Source organism: Hemitrygon akajei, chromosome 31 (assembly GCF_048418815.1).
Source record: "Hemitrygon akajei chromosome 31, sHemAka1.3, whole genome shotgun sequence".
Classification (NCBI taxonomy): domain Eukaryota; kingdom Metazoa; phylum Chordata; class Chondrichthyes; order Myliobatiformes; family Dasyatidae; genus Hemitrygon; species Hemitrygon akajei.
The window spans coordinates 25,816,676-25,839,895 of record NC_133154.1 but is presented as its reverse complement, the minus strand read 5'-3'; the positions used below and the strand labels follow the sequence as shown (position 1 = coordinate 25,839,895).

General features: G+C 45.8%; 1 protein-coding gene across 4 annotated transcripts in view; it reads left to right on the top strand.

The window, feature by feature from the left end:
• Positions 1-23,220, top strand: part of tnnt1 (troponin T type 1 (skeletal, slow)) — a 55,706-nt gene that overhangs the window by 30,696 nt on the left and 1,790 nt on the right. For all 4 annotated transcript variants that reach the window (XM_073033823.1, XM_073033822.1, XM_073033821.1 and 1 more), the window contains 7 exons: positions 554-614; positions 2,343-2,459; positions 4,744-4,821; positions 5,505-5,618; positions 9,585-9,694; positions 15,485-15,575; positions 16,959-16,999. In XM_073033823.1, coding sequence (XP_072889924.1) covers positions 554-614; positions 2,343-2,459; positions 4,744-4,821; positions 5,505-5,618; positions 9,585-9,694; positions 15,485-15,575; positions 16,959-16,999 — 612 coding nt within the window. The remainder of the gene's footprint in view (positions 1-553; positions 615-2,342; positions 2,460-4,743; positions 4,822-5,504; positions 5,619-9,584; positions 9,695-15,484; positions 15,576-16,958; positions 17,000-23,220) is intronic.

Genomic DNA, 23,220 nt, shown 5'->3' with positions numbered 1-23,220 from the left:
TTGGTTGACAGTCATATCCAACGATGACAGAAGAAACTTGCATAGGAGAGATTTTAAAGTGGGAAAGCCATTGTATCGGGGCAGTTTCACTCTCTCGACTTCAGAAGTCTGTACCCAGCGGTACGAGCAGTCATCATAACTGGGGTCTTCCTTGCTTGCACTAGATGACCATGACTTCTTGTCATGCTTTTCACTCTCCATGAAGCGTTGCAGAACCACCTTCTTGGCCATTGGATCTCACCGTTCATCTCGTTCAGCTAGAGCTGACTTTGCGTGCTAGGACAGGCTTATCCGTATTTCACCGGGGTACGAGGCCTGCCAGCTTACCTCACCTGGTTTAGCCTGCCTGTTGAAGCAGTGCACTGGGGTGTGGCCACTGTTGCATGCAAATTAGAGGATATTTGGCAGGTATACATAAGCCTGATTCTGTTCAGTGCCAGTTAGTGGTCACAAACATACGAAAAACCTAACCTACCCACAGGCCAGTGTTACAGAAAATGGTTCACTGTGGTGGCTGTCCCAGAGGTGATGCTCTCCCCTTTGTCTCTTACAGGTTGGTTGTTCCTCAGATTTCCGTTCCCAAAATCCCAGATGGAGAGAGGGTTGACTTCGATGTACGTTCTCCCTGGTAATCCTGACTGCTCCGTCCCACCATCTCACTGTGCATTTCGATGCTTCAATGTGCAGTGAGAAGTAAGGCTAATCTTTCGAGATGTGTGAACTGATGGGTTTGGGCAAGGGCAAACGGAGCAGAGGCATACACAAAGCAAAAGGAAGTGCGGAGGGCCATAAGATCTGGGTGCATATCCACAGGCTCCTGAGAGTTCTGGGAAAAGGGGATAAAACAGTGAAGAAATCTGACCTTCACTGAGGCACTGAAAACTGGAACTATAATTAATCGAGGCATTGAGTTCAAAAGTCGCAGCTTTATAAAACTCTGGTTAGGCTGCATCTGGAGTATTGCATACAGTTCTGGTTGCCCCCTCCCCTATAGCAAGGTGATGAGGCTTTGGAGAGGGTGCAGAAGAGGTTTACCAGGATGCTGCCCGGATTAGAGGGCATGTTCCTTAACGAGATGTTGGACAAACGTGGGTTGCTTTCCTCGGAGCAGGAGAGGCTGAGGATAGAGTTTTATAAGATTATGAAAGGTGTAGAGTGAGTATCTTTTTTCCCAGGGTTGAAATATCTAATACCAGGGGGCATGCATTTAGGGTGAAAGGGGGGTAATGTCAAAGGAGTTGCGAGGAGCAAGTATTTTTCCACAGAGAGTAGAGGGTGCCTGGGGTGGTGACACAGAGGCAGATACATCAGGGACTTTTAAGAGCCATTTAGACAGGCACATGAATGTGAGGGAAATGGAGGGATATGGACATTGTTAAGCTGAAGAGTTTAGTTTACTTGATTATTTGATTACTAATTTAATTGGTTCAGCACAACATTGTGGGCCGAAGGGCCTGTTATTGTGCTGTACTGTTTCATGTTCAATAATAGAACAGTGGTTAGGCCGTAGCTAAACTACTGTACACAGTACTCCACCCACCTTTTTATTCTGGCATCTTCCCTCTTCCTTTCCAGTCCCGATGAAGGCCTAAAACATCGAGAGTTTATTCATTTCCATAGATACTGCCGAGTTCCTCCAGCGGTTTCTGTGTGTTGGTAGGGATAAAAGGGCTGGCTTTGAACTGGGAGGATGTGGGCAGTGTGGACACCAGTGCTGGACGCCAGCTGCTCACAATCTATAATCAATGACTTGGATGAAGAAGTTAAACATAATCTGCTGGAGGGCCTCAGCAGGTCCTGACCGTGGGGGTTTTAAAGGGGCCATAAGTTCAAGGTGATTACTGATAAATAGGGAAAGGAATGTCCTCGGAAATCCCACCACAGAGAGGATGGTTCGAATGCGGGATGTGTTACCACGAGGAGCGGGGCAGGTACATTTAGGGGAAGCCAGTGAAATAGGGAATAAAGGAGGGAGGGTACCGTGGAGAAGACTGATGTGAACACTGACGTGGAGGCTGAATGGCCTGCTTCTAGCCTATTAACTGCAGGAAGTTTGCCTTTGCTGTAGGAGGGGTCCAGAGGGAGACCAGCTTTCCCACCAGGCACACGCCGACAGGTGGATGGATGGGTGCCATCTTGCCGAAATAGCCACAAAACGTCACAGGGGAGGGAGTGGATGCCCTGTGAGCGCTAGCACAGACCTGACTGGCCGAATGGCCTCGCTCAGAGTCAAGTCAAAGGCGAGGAAGATCCACCGCAGTTGCTTTCAGATGAGTGCTGGTTCACCAACTTACCTCGGCTCTCTTGCTCCCCTCACCACCACATCTCCCTGTCCGTTGCAGGACATCCATCGCAAGCGCATGGAGAAGGACCTGCTGGAACTGCAGACTCTGATCGAAGCCCATTTCGAACAGCGGAAGAAGGAGGAAGAGGAACTGATCTACCTGAAGGAGAGGATTGTAGGTATTCCTCAGGATCCCTCCACCCTCTGACCAGAGGGTTCATCTCTGTAACTGTTTATTACACCACTGAGGCACAGAGACACTCACGGAATGTCCTTCACATCAATTCCCAGTAACACGACATTGCAATGCTGAAACAAAAAACGGGCAGTGCTGGAAATACTCAGCAGGTCAGGCAGCAGCTGCGGAGAGAGAGAAAAAAACTAATGCTTCTTACCAAAGATGAAAAGTTTCCAGCTCAAAGCACTGCTGAGAGTTGTTTCCGGCACCTGCTGCTTTTTCGAGAGTTTGAATCTCTCTCCCACACACCCACCCTGCCAAGGAAAGCAATATGTGTCATCTTGCACATTTTGTAGTTCCCCTAGTGAGCACATCTCATGGAGAAAGAATGTGTTCCTCAACCACCCTCCTCACTGTGATGAGTATACCCTGCCCAAATGTAAAATTAAGCATTTTGGTTTGCAGAGTGCCAACATCATGGACTGGTATCAGGAAACAAATATTTTATTACTTTTACTTTCATTTTACACTGGGTTTAATCAGCTTGTTTGACGAGGAAAGGTGGTTAGCATAACACATGAATGATTTTCCAGGGATATATCCAGTTAAAGTTGACAGCACTAATCGGCCTGGATCTGCTTTTGAAAATGCAGACTGTGGATAGTGCTGAGAGTGGGAGGTGGCCATTCTGTTCCAAACCATGCAGAATCAACAGTACCTACCTCAACAGTGATGTCAGCAGAGTTTACCACAGGGGTAAGATTTGTATCTCCTTATCGGGGGGGGGGGGGGGGAGTGGTGAGAAATAGTCCGATGAAGCGTCTCCGCCCGCTCCATCAATGCCGCCTGACCTGCTGAGATCCTCCAGCATCCTGTGTGTGTTGCTTTGGATTTCCAGCACCTGCAGAATCTCTTGTGTGAGTACAAAAATATCTTGTCCAAACGTGCTTTCCACCCAAGAATCCTTGCTGAACATTGTTAGGAATGGGGTTGGGAAGGGTTGTGGGGCATTTCACAGACATACATGCCATCTAGGCATCCAAACCCGGACCTGTGCCTTCCAGACAAGGCTTCTGACATGCGGGTGGAGCCAAGCTGCAGCTGTTCTGAGGTAATGTCTAATCCTCCTGTCCTGCAGCAACACAGAAATGTATACATTTAGCAACTCACCTGTGTGTATAATCCTTTCTGTTATAAACGTGACTTCGCTGAACCAGGCTCAATTAATTATTCCTCTCAGCAGTCGAACGGAAGCCAGGTCCTGTAGGGCCACTGACATCACAGCATCTCAGTTAGCTTCCACTTCTGAAAGACTGGGGAATAGAAGCAGGAGTAGGCCATTTGGCCCCTTGAGCCTGACCCGGCATTCAGTAGAGGGGCTGGAGTTCAGGCCGACCCATCCACCCGCCTGAGCCCAGCTGCCCAGATGCCCACACTGAGCTGAGTGTGGCAGTCCTGGGTGCCAGTGTTGTTCTGGTCTGAGATGTAATGCCCGCCGTACCACCGGGCACAACTCAGCCTGACCTGATTTCCAGTGATTAGTCAGAGTCAGCAGCCACTGTTCATCTCAGCCACCCACCTTCATCAGTGTAATGAGTTTGTTCTGTATGGAAAGTCTGAATGCAGACGGGTCACCCTAGGGTGGCATCCTCCAGGGGTGAACCTGTGAACACCAGTATGTGTTTACCCCAGACAGAACATTATCCCGGGGGTCTCCAGAACTCTGCCTCTGTGGCTGGGTCAGGACAGGGATCAGGTTGCATGTCTTCTACTATTGCTGTCCTTGATTCTCTTAAGTATTGGGAACCCAACTCTTAAACACAGTCATTGACTGACCCTCACTATCCACTGCACAGAGAACTCCAAGGATCCACAGTCCTCTGTGCAGTAACCCAAATGAAGTTGTGGAAGCAGCTTCTTAGGAAGCACAGTACCCTCTTTTCCTCAGACCTTTCTCTGAGTTGGGGACAGTCCCAAACAGGCACCAAATTTATCAAGATACAAACTAGACCAGAGGAAGGCCATTCAGCTCTTTGAGCCCAGCGTGCTGTTCAATGAGATTGTGACCAAACTGCCAGTCACCTGAACTCCTGTCTAACCTGGCAACCTTTGACCTCTGTTCTATGTTCCACTTCTATCATAAAAACCACTTCTGCCTGCAAACGATTCAAATATTGCTTGCACCGCCCTCTGTGGAAGACAGTTCTGAAAACTCAGCACCCTCTGAAAGTAAAAAGTTACCTCAGCTTTCTCAGATGGGTGTCATTTGTTGCATCTGCAGGAGCACAGAAGAGCAGAGAGAGCCGAACAACAGAGAGTCCGTGCAGAGAAAGAGCGAGACCGTCAGACCAGGCTGCTGGTGGGTCTTCTCTCCCATTACCTCACCTTCTTCTTTCCTCAACCTCCACCCAGCACCATCCCAACCAGTTCGACAGGTCACCACTTCCCTCCGTGCCCATTGGTTTACCAGATCACCTCTCCCCTCCTTGCCTATTGGTTTACCAGATCACCTCTTCGCCCATTGGTCCACCAGATCACCCCTCCCCTCAATGTCCATTGGTCCACCAGATCACCTCTCCCCTCCAAGCCCACTGGTCCACCAGATCACCTCTCCCCTCCATGCCCATTGGTCCACCAGATCACCTCTCCCCTCCATGCCCACTGGTCCACCAGATCACCTCTCCCCTCCTTGCCTATTGGTTTACCAGATCACCTCTTCGCCCATTGGTCCACCAGATCACCCCTCCCCTCAATGTCCATTGGTCCACCAGATCACCTCTCCCCTCAATGTCCATTGGTCCACCAGATCACCTCTCCCCTCCATGCCCACTGGTCCACCAGATCACCTCTCCCCTCCGTGCCTATTGGTCCACCAGATCACCTCTCCCCTCCTTGCCTATTGGTTCACCAGATCACCTCTCCCCTCATACCTGTAGGTTTACCAGATCACCTCTTCACCCGTTGGTTTACCAGATTATCTCTCCTCACCGTGCATATTGTGTCACCAGCTATTTTGTCTCTCTCCCTCTCTCCACGGTGCAGGAGGAGAGAAATCGAAAGGAGGAGGAAGAGGCCAAGAAACGTGCTGATGATGACGCCAAGAAGAAGAAAGTCCTCTCTAACATGGGTGCACATTTTGGTGGTTACCTTGTTAAGGTAGGAGCTCATCAAAGGCCCTAACAATCCAGACATTTCATGAAAACAACTTGACCTTGAAAGTAGGGGTGTCACATTGACAAAGAGTATGAAATTGGAGTAAGAATAGGCTGTTACATCCTGTAAGATTAGTTCCTAACCAATGAATCCACTATCACTACCGCTCTTCTCTTTTTCCATTCCCTTCTGAGCCAAAGGTCACCTTCTTTGCCGAGGAAAACTCCTGCACCTTCCTTTCTCCTCTACTGATCAAAATGAAACAGCAATTGGATGGAGAATTAATTAGCTTTCCTGTCAAAATTGAGTTGATTCATTTCAGTGATTGATAGTTGGGGAAGTTGTTTCATCACAGGTAATCACAGGTCTCCTGACCTAATGGTATGCCTTCCCTTGCAGAAGACGCAGGATTCACTGGATGATACTCAGTATTTTTTATGAAACTGAATCTTATCCTGTTCTGGTGTGGAAGGTAACACAAGGTTCTCCCTGCAGTGTTCTAATGGGACAACGGTAAAGTGAGGCAGTGATCTCTAACCCTTCCTGCACTAGTGTTACAAGAAACAACTTGTGTGTAGGAGTAAAATGTCCCAAACTTCATCATGGGAGGATTAACAGATACAATTTGATTTTAAGCCGGTGGCAAAGGTGGTGAGTGAACCAAAGTTTGGTCTGTGAAGTGGGTCTTAAGGACGGCTAGAGAGAGGTGGAGATGTTTAAGGAGGTTTGGTACCAGATGAGACAGAGGTAACGGTGGGGAGAAGGTAAGTAGAAATTTGCCTGGGGGTGGTGGAAGCACTGAGTGGTCGTGTTGGTAGGGATTGCCTAACAAACCTGTGCTAAAGGAGTTAACATCTCCAAGCAATACAAGACTTAAACCACTGAACTACCTGTGTTAGCGAGCAATGCAGGACTTACAGAGACAGGGCAGGAGCAGGTATCTACCTGAGAACCACAGTGAGAATTTTGGAACTTCGGTGGAAGAATTTTACCTTTCACCTTTTAACTTTTGGGAGGATGGTGTTCATCGCTCACCCTGAACTGCCCTTGAGAAGGTGGTGGTGAGTGTGCTCCCAGAGTGCTACTGGGAAGGGTTTGAGGGTTCAGAACCAGCGACACTGAGGCAGTTATGATATGACAGAACATGGTTTCCCCTCTCTCCACTACCAGAGCCAGAGGTTATAGGTTTGCAGGATGATACCGGAACAGTCTAGGTGTTGTCAGGATGGTCTCTAGGTGTTGATGTAGTGGTCCAGAAGATGATGGAACATTTGAAGTGTTGATGGAGTGGTCTAGGTATTGATGGAACAGTCTAGTAGATGTTGATGAAATGTTTAGGTGTTGCTGAAGTGGACTAAGACTGTAAGGTATAGGAGCAGAATTGGGCCATTTCGCTCACGGAGCCATCTCCATCATTTCATCATGTCTGATCCATTTCCCTCTCAGACCCAATCTCCTGCCTTCCCCCCATAACCCTTCATGCCCTGACTAATCAAGAATCTGTCAACCTCTTCCTTAAATATATTCAAGGAACTGGCCTCCACAACCATCCGTGGCAATGAATTCCACACAGTCACCACTCTCTGGCTAAAGGATTTCCTCCTCATCTCTGTTCTAAAAGGACGTCCTTCTATTCTTGAGTCTGTGCCATTTGGTCCTAGACTTCCTCACCATAAGAAACATCCTCTCAATATCCAGTCAATTGAGGTCTTTCAACATTCGATAGGTTTCAGTGAGATCTCCCCTCATTCTTCTGAATTTAAGTGAATACAGGCAAGACCAGAGTCAAAAATTGGCCCCCATATGGTAACCCTTTCATTCCTGGAATCATTCTCATGGACTTCCTCTCAACCCCCTCTAAAGTCAGTATATTCCTTCTTAGATACAGGTCCAAAAAGTGCTCACAATACTCCAAGTGAGACCTTACCAGTGCCTTATAAAGTCTCAACTTTACATCCTCGCTTTTATATTCTAGTCCTCTTGAAATGAATGCTAACATCGCATTTGCTTTCCCCACCACTGACCCAACCTGCAAATTAATCTTTAGGAAATCATGCATGATGACCCCCCCCCCAAGTCCCTTTGCACATAATATTTTTGAATTTTCTCTTCATTTAGAAGATAATCTGCATTTTTTCTAACAAAATGCATTACTACACACTTCCCAACACAGCATTCCACCTGCCACTTCTTTGCCCATTCCCCTAATCTATCTAAGTCCTTCTACAGCCATTCTGCTTTCTCAGCCCCACCTGCCCCAGCACCTATCTTCATATCACCTGCGAATTTGGCCAAAAAGCCAACAATTCCATCATCCAAATTACTGACGTATAATGTGAAAAGAAGCGGTCCCAACACTGATCCCTGCAGAACATCACTAGTCACCAGAAGCCAACCAGGAAAGCTTCCTTTTATTCCCACTCTTTGTCTCCAATGCTCTATCCATGCTAGTATCTATCCTGTAATACCACGGGCTCTTAACTTGTTAAGCAGCCACATGTGTGGCACCTTGTCAAAGACCTTCTGAAAATACAGGTTCACAACATCCACCAATTCTCCTTTGTCTATCCTGGTTGTTATTTCTTCAAAGAATTCCAACAGATTTCACAGGCACGATATTCCCTTAAGGAAACCATGCTTACTATGGCCTATTTTATCATGTGCCTCCAAGTACCCCCAACCACATCCTTCACAATTGACTCCAACATCTTCCCAACCACCAAAGTCAAACTAATTGGCCTATAATTTCCTTTCTTCTGCCTCTCTCCCTTCTTGAAGGATGGGGTAACATCTGCAATTTTCCAGTCCTCCAGAACTATGCCAGAATCAATTGATTCTTGAAAGATTACTAATGTATCCACTATGTCTTCAGCCTCGTCTTTCAAAACCTTGGGTTCAAAACCATCTAGTCCAGATGATTTATCTATCTATAGACCTTTCAGTTTCCCAAGGACCTTCTTTTCCCTAGTAATGGCAACTTCACTCACTTCTGCCCCCTGATGTTCTCGATCTTCTGGCATACTACTAGTGCCTTCTGCTATTTCCTTGTCCCCTATTACCACCTTTCCAGCATCATTTTCCAGCGTCCAATATCTACTCTCCCCTCTCTATTACTCTTTATATATCTGAAGAAATGTTTCATATCCTCTTTAATGTTATTGGCTAGCTTACATTCATATTCCATATTTTCTCTCTTAATGACTTTTTTAGTTGCCTTTTGTTGGTTTTTAAAAGCTTCCCAATCCTTTAACTTCCCACTAATTTTTGTTCTATTACATGTCCTCTCTTTGGCTTTTTATATTGGCTTTGATTTCCCTTCAAATCAACTGACCAGCTCCACTCTCGTGCTTCTGTAATTTCATTTACACCACTGTAATACTAATACATCTGACTTTAGCTTCTCCATCTCAAATTGCAATATGAATTCTATCATAATATGATCACTGTCCTCTAAGGGTTCCTTTACCTTAAGCCCTCTAATCAGTTGAAGTTCATTGCACAACACCTACTCCAGAATCCTTCAGTGGGCTCAACCACAAGCCACTCTAAAAAGCCATCTTGTAGGCATTCTAATTCCCCCCTTGCAATCTAGCACCAACCTGATTTTCCCAATCTACCTGTGTAATGAAATCCCCCATGACTATCATAACAGTGCCCTTTTTACAAGCCTTTTCTATTTCACATTGTAATTTGTAGCTCATATCCTAGCTACTGTCTAGGTGTTGGTGGCATAGTTTAGGTGTTGATGGAATGGTCTAAGTGTTGATGGTGTGGTCTAGGTGTTGATGGTGTGGTCTAGGTGTTGATGGTGTGGTCTAAGTGTTGATGGAGTGGTCTAAGTGTTGATGGTCTGGTCTAAGTGTTGGTGGAATGGTCTAGGTGTTGATGGAATAGTCTAGGTGTTGATGGAGTGGTCTAGGTGTTGATGGAGTGGTCTACACAAGTAACTGCAACACCCTTTTCCTGCAGGCAGAGCAACGGCGAGGTATGAAACAGACCGGGCGGGAAATGAAGAAGAAGATTTTGGCAGAGAGGCGCCGGCCTCTCAATATTGAACATCTGAATGATGAGAAGATGAGGTAGGGCGACCCAGGTCCCGCAGCTCCTCCTGTCCCTGACCCTTACCATTGTCTCATTCACTCAACCATTTCAATTCTATTGTAGACGGTGGTAGGTTTTACAGCCCACTTTGTCTGTCCCTCACACCATTGTTACCCATTACTTCCTTCTCGTGCAATGTCGCAGTCCTTTTCGTCAAGCTGTCCATTCAGAATCCTGAGAACTGGAGATTAAATTCTGAGATATTCCTGGGATGAATCCTGGTGAAAATTGGCAGGAGATTTAGACCCAGAGATGACGGTGGAACAGCAATATGTTTCTGTGTTTACATAACATTGGGAAACTGTCAGAAGGTATCACTAAAATGGTCATGAGGGTACTTAGAAAAATTCAAAGCAAAACCAACGTGGTTTTGAGAAAAAGAAATGGTATTTGACCAATTTGTTGAAGTCTGTTGAAGAAGTTACTTGTGCTATGGGCAATAGAAAGCAGTGAATGTACTCTACATCGATTTCCAAGGACATTTGATATGGTACCACATCAAAGTTATGACAGAGATTAAAAAATTTGGTGCAGGGGGTATGTCAGGGAGGAGGAAAAAAAGGACGTCATAAATCGGCCCTGGTTTAGTTGACAAGACGTGAAGAGAGATGTGTATCAGGGGTGGTGTGGGAGACTTAAAATTTTGTTGAAGTAAACAAAGGATTGGCTATTTGGTATGCGGACATATCTGGAAAAGTAAGCTGTGAAGGCGACTTGAAAAAGTACAAAGGGATGTGGGTGGAGCAAGTTAGAGGGCAAAGATCCAGCAAATAGAGAATAATAAAAGGAGTGAGCTTTTTGTGGGTAAAATAAAAAAAATAAGGATTCTATCCAGATGATGAGGGACCACAGAGCTCAGAAGTGCAGAGGGATCTGGGTGGCTGAGTGCACAATGCTTAAAAGTTTGTAGATACAGCAAATAATTAGACAAATTAAAATTGCGCCAATGTTAATTCTTTGGATAATTAAGTAGAGATGTGTTGTTTTGGTAATTGAAGACACATAACTGAGGTGCACGGTACTGGGCTCCTCACTAACCAAGAACAGGAATCATTTCAGAGCTCGGCAAGGGCAGGTAATCTTACATGGAAAGGTTGGGCAAATTGGGTAAGATGTGCTTGTCAGGATTTTGGGCTGGTTTGGTAATATCTATCCATTCTTGCAATCACAGGCACCATTCTTTAGTACCGCAGTTTTAGCTGTCTGCGTTGTCTCATTGCATTCACCACCCATCCCACCGACAAGTGGGACTGCCAGTACTTTACCATAAGACTATAAGATATAGGAGCAGAATTAGGCCATTTGGCCCATCACGTCTTCTCCACCATTTCATCATGGCTGATCCATTTTCCCTCTTAGCCCCAATTTCCTTCCTTCTCCCCATATCACTTCATAGCCTGACTAATCAAGAGTCTGTCAACCTCTTCCTTAAATATACCCAATGACTTGGCCTCCACAGCCACCTGTGGCAACAAATTCCACAGATTCACCCCTCTCTGGCTAAAGAAGTTCCTCCTCACCTCTGTTCTAAAAGGATGACCCTCTATTCTGAGGCTGTGCCCTCTGGTCTTAGGATCCCCCACCACAGGAAACATCCTCTCAACATCCACTCTATCGAGGCTTTCAACAGTCGACAGGTTTCATTGAGGTCATCTGAATTCCAGTGATGAAAGGCCTAGAACCATCAAACGGTCTTCATATGACAAGCCTTTCATTCCCCAGAACCATTTTCAAGAACCTCCTGTGAACCCTCTCCAATGTCAGGACATCTTTTCTTATATACGAGGCCAAAAACTGGTCTCCATACTCAAAGTGAGGCCTCACCAGTGCCTTATAAAGCCGCAACATTACATCCTTTAATATTCTTGTCCTCTTGAAAGGAACGCTAACATCGCATTTGCCTTCCTCACCACAGACTCAACCTGCAAATTAACCCTTAGGGAATCAAGCACATGGACTTCCAAGTCCCTTTGCACCTCAGATTTTTAAATTGTCTCTCCATTTAGACAATAGCCTATCCTTTTATTTCTTTTACCAAAATGCATTACCACATATGTCCTAACACCTTATTCCATCTGCCACTTCTTTACCAATTCTTCTACTGTCTAAGTCCTTTTGCCACTTCCTCAAAATTACCTGCCCCTCCACCTATTTTCATATCATCCACAAACTTTGCCACAAAGCCATCAATTCTGTCATCTAAGACACTGACATATAACATATTTTACTGCGGCATTTCAGCATCCTTCTAACAAAATGTATGGAAGTGTAAAGTCGATATGGCTGGCTTCCTTGCTGGCACTGAGTAATATCTGATGCTCTTCCAAATGCACCAAGAGGGTGTTTCTTACAATTCTTTTCTATTTTATTTAAAGTTCAAACTTCAAAGTACCTACCAACCTGTACGTCTTTGCATTGTGCAAGGAAACTGGGGCAAGCAAAGGAAACTCATGCAGTCATGGGGAGACTGTACAGGCAGTGGCAGGAAGTGAAACCTCATCTTACAGTAAAACATTGCACTAACTACTATGCTACTGTGCAGCCCATGAAACTTGTTAATTCAAACTATAAAGGGGTGTGGTGGAGAACTGGTAGGAAGAAAATTGATTCAGATTCAGATTTATTTATCACATGTACATCGAAACATACAGTGAAATGTGTTGTTTGTGTTAACAAACAGTTGTGTTTCCTTGGGAGACGGGCAAAGAGTCTGTAGAAGTGAAGCAAAGCAGCAGTGAAGGCTTGGATCGTATACAGATTGCAGAGTTGGAGCTATCTTAAGGCAAATTCATTCATTTATTATGCACTGTGTCACATGGCGTGGGCGATCATGGGCTTTCCATGACCATGATTGCTCTTGACAAATGTTTCTACAGAAGTGGTTTGCCATTGCCTTCTTCTGGATGGTGTATTTACAAGACGGGTGACCCCAGCCATTATCAATACCCCTCAGAGATTGTCTCTGAGGAGCCAGTGGTCGCATAGCCAGGACTTGCGATATGCACCAGCCGCTCATACGACCATCCACCACCTGCCCCCATGGCTTCACGTGACCCTGATTGGGGAAGGAGCGCCTTACACTTCCTTTGTAGAGATGTACCTCCAACCCACCCAGGGCCTGACAAGGTGTTCCCTCGGACCCTGTGGGAGGCTTCTACAGAAATTGCAGGAACCCTAGCAGAGATATTTAAAATATCCTTAGCCACAGGTGAGATGTCAAAAGATTGGAGGATAACTAATGTTGCTCAATTGTTTAAGAAAGTTTCTAAGAATAATCCTGGAAATTAAAGGCTGGTGAGCCCGACATTGGAAGAGGGTAAACTATTGGAAGGTATTCTGAGGGACAGGATATATAATTATTTGGTTAGACAGGAACTGATTAAGGATAATCAGCTTGGCTTTATGTGTAGTAGATCATGTCTAACCAAACTTTTTCGAGGAGGTTACCAGAAAAGTTGATGAAGGCAAGGCAGTGGAGGTTGGTCAAAAAGGTTCCGTCGTTTGACATTCAGGATGAGGTAGTAAATTGGATTAGACATTGGCCTTGTGAGGGAAGCCAGAGAGTGGTAGTAATTAGTTCAAAATTCAGAGTACATTTATTCTCAAAGCACTACATACAACCTTGAGATATGTCTCCTTACAGACAGTCACAGTAGAGCCCAGTAGAACCCACTAACAAAAGACTGTCAAACACCCGGTGTGCAGAAAAAAACACAATTCATCCAAACAATAAAAGTTGGCAAGTAACATTCAGAACTGAAGTTCACGAAAGTGAGTCCACAGCCACAAAGCCGGTCGCAGATGATCCAGGAGCCGATTAGTTCAGCACAGAGATGAGTAAACCTTGCGAGCAGTGAGCTGAACACCAGCCCATCCCTCGCCTATAGCCTCTACACCATGACCTTTACAAGCTGGCCCAGCACTTCAATCTGCCGAACATCAGGTCGTCCCTTCCTCTCGGACCCAGCTTTGCCCGCGTCAATACATTCTCAAGCTTGGGACCTGACGCCTCGATCGTCCCATACCCGGCCTTTCCAATCTGGCCCGGTGCCTAAATCTGTCAAACCTCACTTTGTTACGCACTCTCAGACTCGGGCCCTGCAACCTCGACTCAGCCTCACCTCAGTTCTGTCACTTTGAATAGCCTCTGTCCTCACCAGCGATGGTCAAACATTAGCTTGTTCTTCACTCTCACCACCTCAATTCGGCCTGTACACACCACGCCACAACCATCCTGCATCTTCAAGACTTCAATTCACTCTGCAAAAAATGCCAAGGTGATCGAAAGCTCAACTCCAAAAGGGAAGTCACAAGCAATTATTGCAGTGATCATTTCTGAGTAAGAGTGTGATCAATAAAGTAGTTAGTAGTTTTGTACACTGCCAGCAAGTCGTCACTGTACTTCACTAGTGCCATCTTAAGCCTTCCTGACTGGAGGCTTGTGACTAGTGGAATGCTGTATGGGTCGGTTGTTGTTTGTCATCTATATCAATGATCTGGATGATAATGTAGTAAAGTGGATCGGCAAATTCATGGGCGACACCAGGATTGGGGACGTAGTGGACAGCGAGGAAAAACTATCAAAGCTTGCAGCGGGATCTGTACCAGATGGAAAAATGGGCTGGGAAATTGCAGATGGAATTAAATTCAGTTAAGGGTGAGGTGCTGCACTTTAGGGGGGCAACCTACCAGCGTGAGTGGTAAGCTACTGAGGAGTGCAGAAGAACAGAGGGATCTGAAAATACAGGTCCCTAGTTCTTTGAAAGAGGAAGATAAGATTGTAAAGAAAGCGTTTGGCACATTGGCCTTCATAAATCAAAGTATAGAGTACAGGAGTTGTGATGATATGTTGAAGTTGCGTAAGACATTGGTGAGGCCTAATTTGGAGTATTGTGTGCAGTTTTGGTCACCTGCCTACAGGAAAGGTGTCAATAAGATTGAAAGAGTGCAGAGAAAATTCACAAGGATGTTTCCAGGACTTGAGGACCTGAGTTAGACGTAAAGGTTGAATAAGTTAGGACTTTTTTCCCTAGAGCAGAGGAGATTGAGGGGACATTGATAGAGATATACAAAATTATGAGGGTTATAGATAGGGTAAAAGCAGTCAGCTTTTTCTACTCTGATCATAAACATGAAAAGTTCTGCAGATGTCGGAAATCCAAAGCAACACACACAAAATGCTGGAGGCAGAAGCATTAAAGATGCTTTCGGAACCTCCTGAAAAAGAGTCATGGCCCGAAACATCGACCATTTATTCATTTCCACAGATGCTGCCTGACCTGCCGAGTTCCTCCGGCATTTTGTGTGTGTTGTTTTTCCCACTGAGGTTGGGTTAGACTAGAACTAGAGGTCATGGGTTAAGAGTGAAAGATGAAATGTTTAAGGAAATCTGAGGAGTAACTTCTTCACTCAGAGAGCGATGAGAGTGTGGAACAAGCTGCCAGCACAAGGGGTGGATGTGGGATCAATTTCAACATTTAAGAGAAATTTGGATAGGTACATGGATGGATGGGGTATGGAGGGCTTTAATCCAGATGCAGGTCACTGAGACTAAGCAGATTACTAGTTCAGCTGAGACAAAATGGGCTGAAGGGCCTTTTTCTGAACTGTAATGTTCTATGTCTCTAACCAATGCGTCATGTATGGGACTAGTATTGGATTATATGTAATGAGCTCTGGTGGTCAGCATGGATGCAATGGGCTGAAGGGCTTGTTTTGTGCTGACTGACCCTTACATCTGAAAGAAAGCTCTTTGTGACCTTGTGCAGAGAGAAGGCCAAGGAGTTGTGGCAATGGATGTTCCAGCTGGAGTCAGAGAAGTTTGATTTGATGGACAAACTGAAACGACAGAAGTACGAGGTATGTGTGTGTGTGCGTGTGCGTACGTGTGCGTACGTGCGTGCGTGTGTGTGTGTGTGTGTGAGTGTGTGTGTGAGTGTGTGTGTGTGTGTGTGTGTGTGTGTGTGTGTGTGTGTGTGTGTGTGTGTGTGCGCACGCGTGCGCGGTGGGGGGAAGAGGGGCGAAACATTCTGGAGCAGGACTGGATACAACTATTTTTGGGAGCTGTGGTCCATGGGATGACTCAATTCATCCACAGGAACCTGAGGCCAAATCCTCCCTGAAAGCTGGAGGAAGGAATAATTTGCAATGGTGAGCATAAAATAAAACCATATAATCTCTAAAAAGTCATTGTCTAGAACAGAGAACATTACAAGCCCTTTGTCCCACAATGTTATGCCAACTCTTTAACCTACTCTAAGATCAATCTAACCCTTCACTCCTACATAGCCTTTCATTTTTCTTTCATCCATTTATCTGTAAGATTGTCATTTCCTCCCTGGGAAATAGTCTCTAGCTGTCCACTCTGTCTCTGCCTCTTATCATCTTATACACCTCTATCAGGTCACCTCTCATCCTCCTTCACTCTGAAGAGAAAAGCCCTAGCTTGCTCAGTCTGTCCTTGTAAGACATGCTCTTCAATCCAGACAGCACTCCTCTACACCCTCTCTAAAGCCTCCACATCCTTCCAAAAGTGAGGCAGTGAGAGCTGAACACAACACCCCAAGTGTGGTGTAACCAAGGCTGCAACATTACCTCATGGCTCTTGAGTTCAATTCCCCAACTAATGAAGGCCAACACACCACACAAATTCTTACAACCTTATCAACTTGCACAGTAACTCTAAGGAATCTATGGACATGGGCCCCAAGATCCCTCTGTTCCTCCACACTGCTAAGAATCCTGCCACTAACCCTGTACTCTGGCTTGAAATCTGAACTCCAAAGTGTATCTATCTATCTGGAGATAAAATGTGGAGCAGGCTCTTCCAGCCCAACAGGCTGCACCACCCAGCAACTAATCACAGGACAATTTACAATGACCAATTAACTTACTACCTAATACGTCTTTGGACTGTGGGAGGAAACCAGAGTACCCGGAGAAAACCCACACGGTTCACAAGGAGAACGTACAAACCCCTCATAGATGATGATAGAATCGAACTCCGAACCATGGAACTTCCCGAGCTGTAATAATGCCACGCTACCCACTACTCTGTTGTGGGGAAGAAACACTTCACACTTCTTTGGACTGAACTCCATCCGTCACTGCTCAGTTCTGCATCCGCTCGTCCTAGAACCAGACGGAGGATATTGTGTGTCTGGATAAATGAGGGGAGAATATAGTGGTATCATTTGCTCCTTCTGACACATTTCTTTCCTGAAATCTTACTTTCTTTTGCAGATTAACCTCCTGCACAATCGTATCAACGAGCACCAGAAATTGTGAGTACCTCTGGAGAAACTTCGTTTGCTCGGTCCATCCCCCTAACCCCCATTAGCATTCCCTCCTGATGCAAGTCGTCCTGTACGCCTCTGCTTCAGAAACTGGAGCCCCCGGGGGTAACCCACGTGGTCACGGAGGGGAATGTACAAACTCCCTACAGACAGCGGCTGGATTTGAACCCGGGTTGCTGGTGCGGTAAAGCATTGTGCTAACCACTACACTACCCTGGGAATGTGATGCACAGGGATTGGTGGAGCATCTCCAGGTCTCGGTAGGGATACTTGGGAAAGTGTCCTTGTAGGGGAATGATGGAAGGTTTTGGAAGGTCGCATTTTTACCTCTGAGATCGAGGGCTTCAAGTTCCAAACTGGAGGTTTCAGCACCAAGGTCTGGGCTCCTATGGTTCTCTGAGGGTGAGACTCTCTCAGTGGGTGCCTTCCGAATGATGTTAAACCCAGCTCTCCCAGGTGGCTGCAAGAGATCCCAGGGCTCTCTACTGAAGAGCATGGTTACTCTCCCCAGGCAACCTTTTTTGCCAGATCAACACCGGACAGGCTGACCAGTTGGTGTGTGTGTATCAGCTGGTGCATCTCCTGCTTTGCAAGAGACTAGATGAGAGTTTTAGTCACTGTCAAATGCTCTGGAGTTTTCTGAACGATTTCTGTGTAACATTCTGTAAATTAGCTCAGCTTAAGCCCATCACCCCTATTGGGGAATAGGCCACTGGCAGCAGTTCACCAGATCTTTCCGTCCCGGGCCAGTCTTTCAAGTGTAGCCCATCTTCTCCTTCCTCTCCCAGGGATGAGGTCTTTAGAGCTTTTGTTGGTGTTTCTGTAGCAGACGGGATGGGACTGCTAGCCCCATGCTCAACTCTCCTCCTTTTGCAGTCAATGTCGGAGCTGTGTCACATAAGTTTATTGCTTATTTTCACCCTTTCCTGAAGATGTAACACCTTCTGGGACACTGATTCTGGAGCCTCTAAATGTCAGGCCGACACAGAGGGTGCTGGAGGATACCAGCAGGTTAGGCAGAGAAATGGACAGCCAATGTTTCTGGTCAGGGTCCTTCCTCGTCTGCACCGGAAGTGTTGTCTGTTCATTTCTCTCTGTAGACATTACTCAGATTCAGATTTATTTATCACATCTACATGAACACTCCAGCGCTAACATAACATGTCCACAAAGCTCGGCAGAACAACACAGGACACAATAAGCAACAAAACAACAAAAGTAAAACACACCCCTTTCCTCCCTCCCACCCACACACATGGATAGTCCTCCAACTCCAGGATGGGCCTCTAGGCCTGCAGTCTCCAGGCTTTGGCCATCATTTTTTACTTACACTCTTCTGATTGACCATGGGGCTTTGATCTACAGTATTGATCCCCAGACAAGCTGATGACAGGAACCCAAACTCCAGGCCCACTGACTGACCAGTCCTTGTGCCTCCTCATGCCTCCTGCTCGCACGAACATCCGACCTGAACCCCACTGACCTGGAACATTCACGGATGTCCTTTGTCCCCTGTCCACATCGCTGACCATCGACTATGGATCCGAGGCCCGGACCCTGGATGTTCTTTGTCACCTGTCAACATGGCTGCTCTTCGAATGCCAAGTGTAGAGCAAGGGCCTGACCTCTAAGTCCTTCACATCCCTGTCCCTCAACCCTAGCTCTCCTCTCCGTCCCCGGAACTAAAAAAAACAACTAAATCTAAGCTGCAACGGAGACCTGCTGGCTGGCGAAGTAGTGGCATCTGCACTGGACTTCGAGGTGAGTGCTCCCGGGTTCGAATCCGGCCGGCTCCCTGCACACTTTCCATCCATGCTGGGGGGAGCACCGAGCTAGCCTCGTAAAAAAACAGATAAATGCTAAAGAAATAGCAAGGTTGCCACCCAATGTGCCATAAGGCGTGGAGAAGAACAACAACAATGGAGAATGTAGCTTGACGCCATCTTGACTAGGCTCAACCTGCTGAGTTCCTCCACCCTCCCTGTGTCTTGCTCCAGATTCCAGCATCCAGAGTCTCCTGTGTCTCCAAGTACTGTGGCCATTATTTTACCTTCACCCTCACAGAGAACGTGACTGAGCTCATCGTCTGTGGAAGGCATCACACTGTGTCTGAATTTGCTCTTGACCATTGACGCCCAAAGCCCAGACCCGTCGTGTCATGCATAATTAAGGGTTATGATGTCCCTGCAGCTGACACAACAAGTAACCCAGGTCAAGGTGTGCCTGAGCTGCACTGGATCTGTGACCAAACAAGTCCTGTTTGACCATAAACAAAGTAGATATTGCCTGGCCTGCTGAGTTCCTCCATCATTTTATGTGTGTTGTGTGTGTTTAACCATGTAACATCATCATCATTCTGTGCTGTGTCTTATGATGTAGGTGATCATAGTCTTTCCATGACTGTGATTGTTCTTGGCAAATTTTTCAACACAAGTGGTTTGTCATTGTCTTCTTCTGGGCAGTGTCTTTACGAGATGGGTGATCACCCCCCCCCCCCTCCCCAGCCATTATCAATACTCTTCGGAGATTGTCTGCCTGGTGTCAGTGGTCGCATAACCAGAACTTGTGATATGCACCAGCTACTCATACGACCATCCACCACCTGCTCCCATGGCTTCACATGACCCTAATTGGGGGGCTAAGCAGGTGCTACACCTTACCCAAGGGTGACCTGTAGGCTAGTGAAGGGAATGAGCGTCTTACACCTCCTTTGGTAGAGACGTATCACCACCTCACCACCCAATTAACCATATATACCCACAAGAAAATGAATCTAAGGGTTGTATATGGTGACATATATGTACTTTGATAATAAATGCACTTTAAGCTTAATGAGGGAACCAGACATTTACTCTCACACTCATTTACTCCACAGTAATACCATGAAAGTAGTCTATCCGGTTGCTGAAATAACAACATCACAGGAAACATGCCAAAACACGAATAACCAAGGGATGCCAAATGCTGATGAATTGATTGTGATTAATTTTTAACTTGTTCTGCAGTGATCAACCTCGGGATTTGTAATCTTCTCTAATGACCCATTTTGGATTTCTCTTCTTTCCGGCTACGTTTTCAAGTTCATTGTTGTACCGTGGAAATTAGCTTCTTGCAGCATGGACGAGGACAAACCTATATTCAGTGGCCACTTAATTAGGTACCGGAGGTTTGTAGTAAAGTGGCCACTGAATATATTTTTGTGTGTTTCTGGTCTTCTGATGCTGTAGTCCATCCACTTCAGGGTTCGACATGTTGTGCATTCACAGCTACTCTTCCATACACCACTGTTGTAACACATGGATATGTGAGTTCCTATCACCTTCCTATCAGCTAGAACTTGTCTGGCCATTTTTCTCTGATCTCTCTCATTAACAAGGTGTTTTTGCCCACAAAACTGCTGCTCACTAGATTTTTTTTTGTTTTTCGCATCATTCTCTGTAACTTTTGAGACTGTTGTGCATGAAAATCTCAGGAGATCAGCAGTTTCTAAAATACTTAAACCACCCCATCTGGCACCAACTATCATTCCACAGTCAAAGTCACTTAGAACACATTTCTTCCCCATTCTGATGTTTGGTCTGAACAACAACTGAACCTCTTGACCATGTCGGCATGCTTTTATGCATCGAGTTGCTGCCACATGATTGGCTGATTAGATATTTCCAGTAACGAGCAGGTGTACAGGTGTACCTAATAAAGTGGCCACTGAGTGCAGTTACCATAAATTTAGATTAGCTTATGATTTACATAACTTTAACATGTGCAAAGTAAACAACAAAAGAAACATAACATCTCTCACTGGTGCCCAAAGATTTGAAAGCGGAACTCAATCCAAAACTGGATAGGGATGCAAATTCAACAAACAAATATCTACAGTTCTGTGGAGGAAGAACAGGACCCTGGTTATGAAAAAGGAGGTGCATTGCAGATCTATACCTGCTATATGGGAAGGAGCAAATGAGCTACTGGAGGAGTATGAGAAATGCAAGAGAACACTTAAAAAAGGAATCAAGAGGGCTAAGAGAAGACATGAAGTTGCTTGAGCAGACAAGCTGAAGGAGAATCCTAATGGATTCTACAGATATGTTAAGAGCAAAAGGATTGCAAAGGACAAAATTGGTCCTCATGAACATCAGAGTAGCTGTCTATGCATGGACCAGAAGAGGTGGGGAAGATCTTAGATGGATTTTTTGCACCTGTATTTACTTGGGAGACAGAAACAGAGTCTAGAGAAGTGAGAAAAAGCAGCAGTGAGATCTTGGACTGTATGCAGATTACATAGGAGGAGATGTTTGCCATCTTGAGGAAAATTAGGGTGGATAAGTGCCCAGGGCTTGCCAAGGTGTTTCCTCAGACCCTGTGGAAGCTAGTGCAGGAACAGCAGAGATCACCACAGGTGAGGTGCCGGAGGACTGAAGGACAACTAATGTTGCTTGGTTGTTTCAGAAAGGCTCTAAGAATAAGCCAGGAAATTATAGGCTGGTGAGCTAGACATGAGTTGCACGTATGTTGTTGGAAGGTATTCTGAAGGACTGGATATATAATTATTTGGATAGACAGAGACCAATTAGGGATAGTCAACATGGCTTTGGTCATGTCTAACCAAACTTACAGAGTTTTTCTAGGATGTTACCCGGGAAGTGCATGAAGGGAAGGCAGTGGATGTTGCCTACATGGAGTTTAGTAAGGCTTTTGGCAAGGTTAGTCAAGAAGGTTCAGTCGCTTGGCATTCAGGATGAGGTAGTAAACTGGATTAGACATTGCCTTCGTGGGAGAAGCCAGAAAATGGTTGTAGCTGGTTGCTTCTCTGACTGGAGACCTTTGACTAGTGGAGTGCCACAGGGATCGGTGTTGTGTCCATTGTTGTTTGTCATCTATATCAATGATCTGGATGATAACGTGGTGAACTAGATCAGCAAATTTGCAGATGACACCAAGATTGGGGGCGTAGTGGACAGCAGGGACAAATATCAAGTCTTTCAGCAGACAGGAATGAAGTGTTGTACTTTGAGAGGACAAACCAGGGTAGGACATATGCAGCGAATGGTAGGGCACTGAGGAGTGCAGTAGAACAGAGAAATCTGGGAAGGTGGGTCTATAGTTCCCTGAAAGTGATGTCACAGGTGGATAAGGTCATACAGAAGGCTTTTGGCACATTGGCCTTTGTAAATAAAAGTTTTGAGGAGTTTGGATGTTATGTTAAAGTTGTGTAAAACACTGCTGAGGCCTAATTTGGAGCATTGTGCGCAGTTTTGGTCACCTACCTAAGGAAAGATGTCAGTAAGATTGAAAGGGTACAGAGTAAATTTACAAGGATGTTATAGGGAAAGGTTGATTAGATTAGTACTTTATTCCCTAGAGTGTAGAAGTATGAGGGGAGATTTGACTGAGGGGTATAGATTGGATAAATGTAAGCAGGTTTTTTCCACTGATGTTCGGTGAGACCAGAACTAGAGGTCATAGGTTAAGTGTGAAATTTGAAATATTTAAGGGAAACATGAGGGGGAACTTCTTCACTCAGAAGGCGGTGAGATTGTAGAACAAGCTGCCTGCGGAAGTTTAGATGCAGGTTCAATTTCAACATTTTAGAGAAATTTGGATAGGTAAATGGACGAGAGGGGTATAGAGGGCTATGGTCCTGGTGCAGGTTGACGGGACTAGACAGATAAATAGATTGGAATGGGGTGGATTCGCCAAAGAGTCTATTTCTGTGCTGTATTGTTCTGTTATTCTATAATGGGGATAAGATTCATTAAAGAGCTCTTCCAAAGAGCCAGCAGTTTCATGATGCGACAAATGATCTCAGTGCTACGAGATCACGTACTGTTTGGAGGACTGCTGCTTGGACCTCAGAGCCATTGCAGAGCAAGCTCCTACGTTGTTCTCTCTTCAAACAGAATCGGAGTCATGGACTGGAGGCCAGTCAGCCCATTGTGCTGCGCTGGCTCCTTGAGTCACCATTTTGCCATTGCCTCTCTGCTGTAAACCAGCATCGGATACATACCTTCCCCAGGACTTCCCTCTTGGCCCCAGGTTTGGGAAGCCAGTAGCCGCTCACCTGATTTCCATCCAGGGTGGTGAGTAGGTGGGGATTGGAGGCTGGCGACTGGCACTGTGAAGGGGGTTAAGGGGGAAGAGGAAGACACCAGTAAAGGGGTAAAGCTCTGAGGCCAGTACTTTGTTCTGGGGTATTGGGTGCCTGAGCAGTG